Genomic DNA, 12,865 nt, shown 5'->3' on the forward strand with positions numbered 1-12,865 from the left:
TAACATTAGCTGAGAAAGCCCAATCAATTAGAGCAAATAACCGCAGGCAGAAGGTTGAAATTTTGATTGTTTGGAAACAGCTCATAACAGCAACCTGCACTCCAGCTCCAGTACAAATGTCATGTACAAACTCCCCAGTCCCCCACCCATACGTTTAAGGAAAGAAAAAGGCAACCCTTCCTCCCTCTCACGAAGCATGTGAGAGAGAGCCCAGAAAAGAATTTTATGGAAGTAATCTTGATTCTTGACCTGCAACTCCTCATCCATCCATGACTTTTCCATAATCGTTTTCCCCAGTCAACACGTTCTCTCGTTAACCCCCCCCCCCCCCCCCCCCCCCCCCCCCGGTCTCCTACTTCCCTCACAACACGGCTAATAAAATGAAAAGCTCATTGTTTGATCAACTTTACTTGTACCAGTTACAAACTTTAGAGAAAACTTATTCCCCGGGCCTGGCCAACACGTCAAGATTTTTCAAAGATGCCATTTGTGGGCCACACGATGTTTTTCCTCATTCGTCGTTTTATGAGATCGGCCCACAATTAATCAATGTTTACACGAAAAGTAAAGGCCGGAACGTAGCTCATGACATCTGCTTTACGGGTTTTTTTTTTTTTTTGTTGATTTTGTTCGTTTCGAGAGTGGAAATTTTGATGCCAGCCGCCTTGGTTTCCATGAGAAATGGTTTAAAGTTCAAAGCTTTTGACAGAGTCAAGGAGTCGAGTCGTTCTAGTCCGAGTCAATGCAGAAAATGAGTAGGATACTTCCTCACCTCCTCGGACTCTTCGGCCCTGTAGGATTTCCCAAATGCACAGACCTCGGCCTGCTTTTACAAGTCATCCCTTCTCCAGTTCCCGAGTCTACTGCCGTGTTAAACTGAGAAACTCCATATTATATTGTGAAGCCAGCAGGAGCAACAAAAATAATTATCTGAACACGTTGTTTGTTTTATCGATCCCTAGAATATTAGGTTGTTGCTGGTGAATTGGGAGTTTAATTGGGATATGGCTTCTGTCTCCCTCTTTGTTTTCTTTCTTGTCTCATACCTCGGGTTGCTTCTGTCGGCCGGACAAGAAGAATCATCATACACCCAGAACTGTCGTCGCCTTCTTTGTGGAGATCTGGAGAAGATCGGCTTCCCATTCATCGATATCACAGACCCAAAATGTTATGTTGGCATCGTAAATTGTAACGAAGAAACTCATCAGACGATCCAACTGGGGACCGGTGAAAGACAGTACGAACTTACAAGCATTGGAAGGATTCCTGAACAGCCTAATGCTTATGTCCTGGGTATCCGGGACCAGAAGCTTTCGGAGAACTTGACTTCCGGTAGATGCAAATTCATAACGAATCCAACTATCCTCCCCCGATTTCCATTCATCTCTTTACAAATCAAGTCACACAATCGGACCTTTGTCAAATGCGACAAAGCTGTCAAAAAGTTTGGCTGGATGCAATCGAGCGATATTAAGTGCGAAGACGGTTATTATCTCTACGATGGTCATCCAAGCGATGGTTTTCCTCCTGGATGTTCCCCTATTCAGCTCCCAATAAAGCCGCGGCCAAGTGAGAGTGAACCGTATCCCGTTGAGTTCGAACTTCTAGTGAATGTGTCTGATGATTGTTCCCCGTGCCATGAGAAAGAAGGACAATGCCAGATCGACAGAAACATTTATTGTCCAAAGAAAGGTATGGGATACACAAATCCATTCATGATACAAAGAAAGTTTATTTTTTATTAATTTTTATATTGTAGTTATTCCTAGTACAGGTGCTAGTACTCGTGTAGTTTGTACCATGCCATTATATATATATATATATATATAGTTCAGTGCTCCTCTATGTATATGTGCAGTAATTAAGTTTTATATATTCGGATTGGTTTTGAATTTAGATGATGAGATCATCAAATATTAGAAACAACTTTGTCGCAATGAAAGAAATCTGTATGCGAACGACATGAGCTGGCTGACGGTGCTTTGTTACTAACCCTTTTAAGATTTCAAAGGATCGATGCCCAATTCTTCTCAAACTGACACCATTTTGTTGTATCTTCTTTGCAGGGAAGAAGAGTAAAGTGTTGGCGATAGCCTTGGGTAAGCTGCCTCTTCAATCTAATTTTTGTTTCTGTTAAATTGATATTCACACGTGCCATCTGAGATCATTTGGGGGCACCAACAATACAAACAATTCTGCCCCTGTCCGAGACCCAAATCCGGTCACACCTTCCCATTTCTTGAGATTAATACAGAAATGCTTGGTCTATTGTGTCTTCGTGGCATATAAATTAATTGCAACTCCTAATTTTATCATGAACTTTGGTCATCGCTCAATTTTCTCCATTTCTATAATTCTAGGGCATTTATTATATAAGGAATCTAGTGAGAGACTTCCTACTTACATACATAACTTATTTCAGTTCCATTATATTCTGTAGAGGCTTCTTGTCTACCTATTAATCAAAAGTTAACTCATTCACCGGTAAAGATAGTAAAATCAGGGTATCTATATAATTTTTGCTGCTTCATTTTTACTCTAGAATTACCTAAAGAAAGCCAATTTTGCTTAGTTCCATGACTCCCTAAATACATTGTTTGAGTTACTCTGGTTTATGCGCTAGTTCATAATACTTTTTCTTTTATTACAGCCACTTTATCTGTTGCCATTGGAGTTCTAATAGTCATTGGCCTCAGCTTTAGGCGAAAGTTTAGATCCATTTTGAAGAAGGAAAGTCTAACACATCAGAATGTCGAGGCCTTTCTAAGGAATAATGGACCTTTTGGTATAAGAAGATACAGTTACTCGGATATAAAGAAAATGACCAACTTCCTCAAAGATAAATTAGGCCAAGGAGGTTATGGTAGCGTCTACAAGGGGAAGTTACAAGATGGGTCTATGGTGGCAGTAAAAGTTTTGAAAGGATCAATAGGAAATGGAGAGGAATTCATAAACGAGGTTGCCAGCATTAGTAGGACCTCACATGTCAACATTGTTACTCTTAGGGGCTTTTGTTTTGAGGGTTCCAAAAGAGCTCTTGTTTATGAATTTATGCCTAATGGATCTCTAGAGAAGTTCATATTTAAAAAAGATTCACCATCTAATCATCAATTGCAGTGGGAAACATTGTATAAGATTGCAATTGGCATAGCTCGAGGATTAGAGTACTTGCATAGAGGTTGTAACAATCGAATCTTGCATTTTGACATAAAGCCTCACAATATTCTTTTAGATGAGAACTTTTGTCCAAAGATCTCAGATTTTGGCCTTGCAAAAGTATGCCCTAGAGAACAAAGTATCATATCAATGTTGGGTGCAAGAGGAACTGCAGGATATATAGCTCCAGAAGTATTTTGTAGAAACTTCGGAGGGGTCTCTCACAAATCAGATGTTTACAGCTATGGAATGATGGTTTTGGAAATGGTTGGAGGTAGAAAGAATATAGATGCTGAGGTTGATCATACTAGTGAAATTTTCTTTCCACATTGGATTTACAGGCGCCTTGAACTCAATGAAGAACTAACATTGCATGGTCTCAAGACTGAAGAGGATCGACAAAATGCAAAGAAGATGACAATAGTGAGCTTGTGGTGCATACAGACTGACCCATCAAACCGGCCAGCAATGAGTAGAGTTGTCGAAATGTTGGAAATGAGCCTCAATGCCTTGCAAATTCCTCCTAAACCTTTCTTGTCTTCCCCGTCAAGACTAGAAGCTGATTCTTCGACTATAATGGTTCTATCTCATTCTGGTTCTAAGGTTCTCTAAAAAAATATTTTTCTTGAATAGGAAATCTTAATTCTCGAAAGCAATTGGGTATATTTTTCAGTTTGATCAAATATTAGCTTGTTGATGCACCTTCAGTTGAAGACTTGCCCAACTTTAACTGCCTAAAATATGCAGTATTATCTAGCTTGATGGCTCGATCACATCATATTCTTTGGCATTATCTGACTTCATCCCTTAACTGAGTTATCAAATCTATCTAAGGGTTGATTAAGAACAGAAGAGATATGTCTCATAATCCCTGGCTAGAATTATCACTAGAATTATTTTCCTTACACTTTATTGAAAGCTTTCACTGACTTTAGTCTATTTATGTATTTTCACAACGAGGGGCAAATCCATTGATTTGAGTTGATCTGTTTGCATATGTGTGATATTACTTGGAAAATAGATACTACTATTAAGTAAATTGGCCAAACAATTTTTACAATACTGAAATTTATCTTATGGATTAAACCCAAGCAATGTTGGAGCTAGTTTTAGCAAAGGCTTTAGGGTGTTTGGTTAAAACTTCCTCACAAAAAGAATGCAAACCGCGGTCATGCTACCATTATAAGTACAATTAAATCCATTTCTCCCCTGATTCAAAATGCTTTCTACACATCCTTCCTCGCAAACTTGTTGGGTGTGACCACCTTTGGACCAATCAACCCAAGTGATGCTCCTATTTGAGTTAATGTCTAGGTGAGTTTTGGTCTCGAGGGTTGCCAAGTATTTCTCATCCATGTAACATGGAGGCTTGCCATGATTCTCAAAAATGGGGTAGTATGCGACATCTAATACTATTTGTACGGCTAGCTTCCAGTGAACTTCGAACCATTGGTTGCCTTTATGCCAATCAGACAATGATATCGTCGGCCACATGCGCATATTATACCGTCCTCGACCCATGGGTCGTGGATCATCAAATGAGCCAACAAAACTATGGTTAGAGTTGATGAGGTAGTTGTAAATTATTGTGCAGTTGAATAGAGGAATGCATGTTTCAGAGAGCAACACAAATCTTTCATTGGAGAAATCAAGTAGGGCATTAGCTAATAGGCGCTTCTCCGCATCCATCATTGTGGCTTGTTCCCACTCCACAGGCTGCAAAACAAAATACAATTCAAATTAAATTTGTAATAAGATGCCTTAATGCGGTATGCCATATTGAAGTTTTTGATCGAATAGTTTCATGACTGGCGGTCATTGCTGCATTTTTGCTTCCAGACCTTTTTCTAAAATTTTAACTCGATTTTATAGATCAATTATAGCTTGTGATTTTGTGCTTTCTTTTGCTACTCCAAATTGTATTTGGCACATTCAGTCGGGTATGAAAATTTAAAATTGCAAGCTAGCATATTATAAGGAACCAAAATCGTGAAATTGGTTTCCCACCTTCACTGAGAATGGGATGCACCCTTCCCTTCCCCCTGTCCCTCTTCTCCTGGGGAAGACCTTTTCCATGAGGTTCAAGTCAGCACATGATTAACTGGTTTGCATTGATACAATCCTCTATAACTATTTGGGGGCATGCCCATGGTGAAGAATCCTTTTAGGAGACGCTTCAAAATTTTAAAAATCTGCCCGTATTTGGTAGGCTAGCAATTATAGGAGCACACTTGAATAGAATTGGAAACTGCTCATAGCATATTCTGTTTCTCAAATGAAGTAGGTTTATAAAGGAAATGCTACCCTGGTCCTTGGACCATGGGGCCATGATTCTGTATAGGATATTTTTAGGTCTGGCCTGTTTCATTTGATCCCTACCAACAACAGGAACATGTTTCCTTTTTTGGATGCAAATTGCTTTACATGATCTTGCATCCTCAATCCCAACTGCAATAGCATACCGGATCTAGATGTTGGAGACCTAAAATCCATTCCCTGTTAATTCTCCTACTGGTTAATCATCTGTGACTCCTTATTGTTAAATTTAAAATATAAAGTCAGCCTAGTTCAGAGTATTTATGACATAGAACTTTTGTTGAAACATCCTGTTACGAGGCTGAGGTATATGTTTTAATCACTTCAGTTTCTTGTGAACTTAGAATCAGATCTCTATTTTCTTAGTCTGGCAATTGATTGATTCTTTCTACGTTTTGAATAAAATGTATATGTAATATATATCCAGAAATAATGTAAGATGGTTTTAGCATTAAAGTAATAGAAGGTTTAAGAGGCAACTGGATTGGGTTTGCAATGCATTTTGAAATTGAAAGACGATAAATGTGATGCTTGTAGTTGGATGCCGAACGCACTGATAAAGTTATATTTGCTTGAACAAGTAATTCATTTCAGGACTTCAAAAACCTTCCCCACTAGAGGATATAAAATGAAAAGCTAACCGGTTTATTGGAATCTTGTTGGCCCTTCCACTAGGTAACTTAGGCTGCATTTGGATGCTGAGGTGTATTTTTTTTTTTTTCCCCTTGAATAGCTTATATGATGATGTTTCCAAATAAATATGTCTTTATTGTTAGAATTATTTTACATAATTATATTATGTTTGGATTTTCTTGACGACAACGAAATTTTTTCTCTTGTTCATCATTTTTTTCATTTCTATTTTTGGTATTGAGACATGAAGTATGATTTCAACTTCATCGTTTCTCCACATAATAATTATTTTAAGTACTATCATTCTATCATTATGAGGGTACATCTTTTTTCTATCATTATTAGCTTAAAACACAATATAAAAAAATATAAATAGCAAAATAATTTCAGAATTTTATTGACGCTTGAAGTTATAATTGCTTCTAAAAAACAATCTGTAAAACTATATTTGATAAAATCCTGCCTTAGATCGACAATATTGTCCCAATAGACAAAATTATTACAATAGAGATCATTATTTTTAAATAAAAACATAATGTAAAGATAAAATTTATTTAATTAATTTTTAAATATAAAAAAATGCTTCGCTCAGAATTTTCACCTAAGGGACTACAATTATTGAGCAGGCCTTGTCTCTAGTGCTTGGGCCACCACAACGTCAGCCACCAGTGAACCGACGCGTGATGCTACTTTGATTATCATCAACCTCTAATCTTTCTTCCACCCCCAATAATACGTTTAAAGGAAAATAGACATCTTTATCTGTCTATTTTAATTAATTTCCTTTTCACATTCATTTTTGATTGGTTTCCATCAATATCAGCTATATATCAAGGGTGGAAGAGCGAAACCTCCAGGAAATAATCCCTTCGAAAAGCTTTTGGAATTTTCAAGGGTTTTGAAGAGCAGTTCTGCTTATAGAATAAATCTGCGGAGCAGCCCCTGTTTAGGAGCAGCTGCTGCACACCTTACGTGTCTTAAAGAAAATTACCAAAAACACCCTACAACAAAAGCAACGTAACGGACGTTCCCTCTTTGATTTCTCATTGATTTCTCAAAATCCCTCCTGAACCTCCTTAGCCTTCGTCTTCCACAATCTAAGCCCTCTCCACCACGACCTCAGCTCTCAGTTCCTAATTCTACCAAAGCAAAGCCCTCAGTCCACTCAACGCGAAGCCGCCCTGAGTCCACCGACACGAAGCCCTCAGATCTACAGGAAGGTAAATAATCTGTGATTCTAGGGTTTTGGCATACATTTTTTTTCTGTTTACTCCAACTTTTTTTTTTTCTCTCTATATTTGCTAGAAACTAATGGTACCCTCCTGTAGATGTTGCCTCCCATGGCTTTGCGCAACCCTCTCTCTCGACAACTCTAAACCCTTTCTACCGGTTTCTTGCCTGTATATGCTTAAAGACTAAGCGCACCCTATCGGGAATTATAAGGTATCGAGAGGTTAACATTTGCATTTTCTTTTTCAAATCAGAGTGGTCTTTTTTCATGAGCTCATTGTTGGTACCCTCCATATGTTTTTCTGTTTCTTGGATGCTTGGTTTTATATTTGTTAGATCTATGTTTTTTGTCTTTTAATAGTTTCTGACTTTGGGTATTTTCTCATCCGAGAATGGCATAAATTTAGTTGCTTTGTTTACGAAGGCATTACTCCGCATTTAATCTGAATACTTCCATTTCCCAGCATCCCATATGTGTTTGTGTTTCTTGGATGCTTGGTTTTGTGTAAGTTAGATCTGTATTTTTAGTATTTTAATGGTTGCTGACTTTGGGTTTTTTCTCATCTGAGAATGGCATAAACTTAGTAGTTGTAGCTTTGTTTGCGAATGCATTAGTCTGCATTAAAGGAAACATTCAACAACAAAAAATATCTACGGATTCCACTGCAACTTCATCTAGATTTGAAGCTTTCGGATCTTCAAAATAAAGCTTTAGAAGCTTTCTCTACTATATTGAAAATAAATTAAGCTTAGTATGATTTTTTTACCACTAAACTGATCTATGACACGAGTTTTTTTCTTTCCTTCTTGCATATAATGATGGGGTTCATGTTTTCTCTACCCCTATTCATCCTACTCCTAGACTTATTTAGTGGTTAAAAAAAATAAGAAAAGTTTTCTCCGCAAATGAACAATTTTTTAGGAAAGAGCAGAGAAAACATGAATGTTTATGTCAACAAAAAGGTCATAGAGATCACAAATCTTGTCCTCTAATGTGAGAAAATTACCTTTCTCACATAATTTTCTCACATTATATATCTTCTTGAAACATTCTATTTTTAATGACTTTGTTTTAATTTTTCATTTTGAGTGTCTTCAAGATATGCCATGCTTGTCCCCATGGAACTTAGTGCAAATCAGTCCCCGTGTTTGATTTGAGCCTTGGCCTACTAATTGTGGAAAGGGAGATGGGTAATTTCAGCCTTTGTGAATTTAAATCTAATAGTGTTATGCCTACATGTTATGAGTTTTTTTTCCTTTGTTGCTACAGGTATATACATTGAAGGTTCAACATGCAAATGACACTGCAGCTGAGAAATTTGGAGTCGATCAATTTGAGGAATTTGATAGTTGATGAGTGTCACTGTAGCTGTTTTGATAATGGTTTAATGTGTGGCTGTAAATGGTTGAATGGGTTTAGTTTTGTTTATGGGTAAATGTGTGCATGTAAAATGGTTGAATGGGATATGAAAACTATTTTTGTTTTGAGTTACTAGAGCCGAATGGTCGGTCTTAAAGAATACAAATTTATGGTGGACTTGTAAGAGTTAATATGTAAATGAAATACAAAAGTTCCTGATCATTTATGCAAGTTGAATTGATGTATAATTATGCATTATCGTCCACACCTACTTTGCTCCTTGTGATAACTTGTACTTTTTTCTTACGCATGTTCTGACTATAACATGGTGTAGATTAATTGAAGCACGGATGCAAAGCAAATTGAACCTTTTCATCTCTGTTGTAGATTAATTAGTATCACAAAAATCTGGCCATGAAGGTGAAGCACCAGAAACATGTCTAGATTTTCCGTGGAATTAACTTACAATATTTATCTCAATATATACAAATATGAGTGCATGCTTAGCAACCACATACCAAATTCCAGTTATATGATAACTAAATATATGAGTTTTTCAAATATATAGTCTCTATGTTTCCTTACAATGGCAACCACAAGAAATTCCCACTCCTCCACAAATAACACAGCGACCCTGAAACGACCCAAAGTTGCATTCATCAACTAATAAATAAAGAGGATGTTAGTATTACAAGTAATTGAGGTCTCACAACAACTGTCTATTTTTTTTACAACTAATCAAAAAATAAGGAGACCATCTATCCTCTCTCAACTCTAACATGTGAAATGGGAATGCCATCCAGAATTTGTTAGTGACTTTTCTGCAAGAAAATAAGGAAGATGTTAGTATATAAGGAGGATGTTACCACAACCATGCATGTATGTAAAAAGAATCAAAAACTAGTTTTTTTGAACTTACAAGAAAAGCTGCTAGTTTAATTCTCCCAAAACTAGATAGTAATGGAAAAAAGCACCATTTGCTGACCCCGTTTGCTTTTATTCTGGGGCAGAATTTGTGCCAGCAAAGTGCCTTATATTCAATAAAGTAACCTGATTAAACCTAGAAATTTGTTGATTATGCCATACACGTGTTATGGAGCATGAACAGCGAACTATAATAGAATGTGAAAACAGGAAGTTCAGAACTATAATCATAATTACTGTAAAACCAGAAAAAGGGCTTCAACTAACAAACCAGAAAAAGGAGGGGAATGTTTACCAAAGTTCAAAATCAGAATGTGATGGAAACCAGGAAAGAGAAGTTAAAGAAATTCAAACAGTAACACTTATACAAATTAGCTCCATTTTGGGTGGGAGAAAACCCAATACAAGATGTAGTTTACTGACCACGGACAAAGCAAACTACACCAATAAACCTGGCTTTTATAGACTCAACCTACATGGTTTATAATCCACTCCACTTCCACAGGCATAACACACTCTCTTCTCACAATCAAACTCTATACATGGCACATGCACCCACATCACACACTCAGACTCACCCATGTTGCTCCCACACTACATGACTCAATTGACTGGCTGTGTCTCTCTCCACTAGCCACAACCCTTTGACATGGTTGCATTCTTTTTTTCTTTTTTTTTTCCCTTTTGCTCCACAAACAGAGAGATCATGGAAGCCTCTCACATCTCCATATCTCATCCCATATAGCTCGTGTCCCTTATGGTGTCCCTTGATTCTTGCTAATATCTATAACAATTTGAAATGATAATTCATGATGGGCCATTAAAAAAATAATGATTTTTTTTTTTTTATAATTTTTATAAATTTATGTTTTAAAATGAGAATGTTTATGTAAAATAATTTTATTTTTATGAGTTATTTTGTAAAAATATACATCTTCAAAATATGGTTATATAAAAGATTGTAAAGAATGGTGGAATGTGTATCATTTTCAATAAAAATATAAAATAAAATCTAAATTGAATAAATATCCCATTTCATGAAAGAACAAAAATTGAGGACTGTATCAACATGAATACCACATCCATATATACATACATAAAACCTGCAATCAAGAGCCCAATTCCTAACAAAGAACATTACGAAAATGTTGAAGAAGATTCATTGTACCCAGAATCTACAAGTGAAATAAATATAGATATATATATATATATATAAGAAGCCGAAAAGCAGTTAAAGAGAAATCTGAAAGCAAAAATAAAAGAATCTGTAAAGGCTTCGATATGCACTTCACGCTCTCCCTTTTTTTTCCAGCATTTTCTAAATATCTAAACACAGAGAAAAACGAGTCCGATGACAAGGAAATGAGGGAGCGAGGATAGTAATCCCAAGTCTGAATCAAAGATGAGAGTTTTTGTTTTTGGGCAAGGATAGTAATCCCAAATCTCTGGGGCAAGAAACCACTCACCCTTTGATGGGGATGTGCAGATGGGTTCGGTGTCGCTTGAAAGAGACGGCGTCGCCGGTGGCAGTGGGCAGATGAGGTTCGACGGGGGCAGGGAGGAGACGATGGGGGCTCGAATTCAGCGTGGGGGGGGGGGGGGGGGGCTTGAATTTGAATTGGGAAGAATAAAATTTCAATCGCTAATGAAAACGGTGCGGTTCGCATGATTTAAAAAAAAAAAAAAAAAGACAAATGGGACGCCACGTCTGGTGTGCAAGTGTGCAGCTGTACAGTTGTTGTTCCGTAGAACAACTCACTGACGCATCAGCCGGTAATTAATTAATTAAAAAAAAAGGTAACGTGGGATTTGCAGGGGGGAAGCATTTCACGTGATTTGAACTATTTTCATATGAAACAGAGAGCGCCATTCCCGTCTTCCAGTCCTCCCACCTCGCCGATGAGCTTCAACTGAACATTTTTCCACTGCTTTGATCTGCCTTGAGCGTGGGAAAGAGAATGGTTGATTAACCCGAGCGACGAAACCTGCGCAAGAGCCCAAATCGGAACCAGAGACCGAGACCGACGAGCTTTAACTGGGTAGCCAGCTTATTCTTTCATCTGCATTTTCTTTCATCTGCATTTGTGGGTAAACATTAGAACGGTTTGATCTGGGTTTTTGCTCTGCCTTTGTCGTTCTTTGTTTGTTTTCCTTTCTTGTATTTTGTCATCACATTCTGCCATTTTCATCTTCCCTAATTTCATGTCCTAATTTCATCTTCCCCATGAGTTGTTTCTAATATACGTCTTTGGTACGTTTCGCTCAAAAGACAAAAAAAAAAAAAAAAAAAAAACCGACGATTCTCAGTTCGTCTTCTTCATCGTCGCACAACTCTTTCAAAGGAAACACACATTAACGGTGCGTTCTCTCAGTTACATGTAAATTTAAACCCCCAATATTTCTCTGTTGAACCTTTTGAACCATGAGATTTTTCCTCTTAATAACCAACTACTTGACCTCCGAATTCTGGAAAGAAAAAAGAATCTGATTATTTATATTTCGGTCACTATTTTTCCTCTCGTTTTTGTTTTTCTTCAAAACCAGAACTCTTGGGGCAATCCTGCTAAAAGTTTATGATGTATGCCTAGCTTTACATTATCAGTAAGGTCAATCAGGAGGGATTGAACGTTGTTATGAAGAATTTTATGAGGATTTGCACACAGAGTTCTTTTAGTTTGGGGAAATTGTGAATTTTAAGGTTGTTGCTTCTGTCCTAGTGTTGTTTTTGCCAACTCCATTAGCATATTCTCACCTCATCTTGGGATATTGTGTTTATTGAGAGTTGAGGTATTTTAGAATTTTTTATTGTAGAAGAATTTGTTCATATTGGTTAATTATTTACAATTAATAATTATGAATTCCATTAACTGCTTATAGCTATACTGGGAGACTATTTTCCTGTGCTAACAGTGGGTAGTTTGGAGTTCTGGTTTGTCTTAGGATAACAAATGTCAGGTCTTTTTTAGGTGTGTAGAAATGGCTCGTTCCAATTTGAGAAAATGTCTAAGTACAATATATGTCACTCCATTAGGTGCGCAGAAGTGCTCGTAAGTCTTTGACTCTTTGATATAAAACAGAGAAGGTTAATTGCATTATGTTTTGATATAAAACTGGGGCAATCAAGACTCAAAATTCAAAAATCTCCTCTGCATCTCATGGGAAGAAAAATCTTTTGCACCTTCTATGAATTCTCTTAATTTTTCATGCACACAATGTCAAATCTCTTTGCTTTTCATGCATACACTT

The 12,865-nt window shown here is 37.1% G+C and overlaps 1 protein-coding gene, 2 long non-coding RNA genes and 1 pseudogene across 3 annotated transcripts; 2 read left to right on the forward strand and 2 right to left on the reverse strand.

Annotated features, from left to right (window-relative positions):
• Positions 1-606: 606 nt before the first annotated feature.
• Positions 607-3,929, forward strand: LOC122312408 (rust resistance kinase Lr10-like). Its single transcript, XM_043127008.1, has 3 exons — positions 607-1,692; positions 2,067-2,099; positions 2,651-3,929. Exons 1-3 carry the CDS (start codon positions 1,005-1,007, stop codon positions 3,766-3,768), a joined length of 1,839 nt encoding a protein of 612 aa, XP_042982942.1. The 5' UTR covers positions 607-1,004; the 3' UTR covers positions 3,769-3,929.
• A 301-nt stretch (positions 3,930-4,230) lies between these two features.
• Positions 4,231-5,649, reverse strand: LOC122312551 (annotated as a pseudogene).
• A 1,905-nt stretch (positions 5,650-7,554) lies between these two features.
• LOC122312409 lies at positions 7,555-8,917 on the forward strand. The gene is made up of 2 exons (XR_006243179.1): positions 7,555-8,526; positions 8,606-8,917. It is a non-coding gene; the product is annotated as an uncharacterized LOC122312409 (long non-coding RNA).
• Positions 8,918-9,198: 281 nt separating this feature from the next.
• Positions 9,199-11,241, reverse strand: LOC122312410. Its single transcript, XR_006243180.1, has 2 exons — positions 11,086-11,241; positions 9,199-9,516 (listed from the first exon to the last, which is right to left on the reverse strand). It is a non-coding gene; the product is annotated as an uncharacterized LOC122312410 (long non-coding RNA).
• Between the last annotated feature and the right edge of the window lie 1,624 nt (positions 11,242-12,865).

The sequence above is a fragment of the Carya illinoinensis genome, chromosome 6, assembly GCF_018687715.1.
Source record: "Carya illinoinensis cultivar Pawnee chromosome 6, C.illinoinensisPawnee_v1, whole genome shotgun sequence".
NCBI classification, from domain to species: domain Eukaryota; kingdom Viridiplantae; phylum Streptophyta; class Magnoliopsida; order Fagales; family Juglandaceae; genus Carya; species Carya illinoinensis.

What these genes read in the sequence shown, in the direction of transcription:
- LOC122312408 (XM_043127008.1), top strand. Translation starts at nt 1,005, where the DNA reads ATGGCTTCTGTCTCCCTCTTTGTTTTCTTTCTTGTCTCATACCTCGGG. An exon ending in CATTTATTGTCCAAAGAAAG is followed by an intron (nt 1,693 to 2,066) that starts GTATGGGATACA and finishes TCTTCTTTGCAG; the next exon opens with GGAAGAAGAGTAAAGTGTTG. An exon ending in AGTGTTGGCGATAGCCTTGG is followed by an intron (nt 2,100 to 2,650) that starts GTAAGCTGCCTC and finishes CTTTTATTACAG; the next exon opens with CCACTTTATCTGTTGCCATT.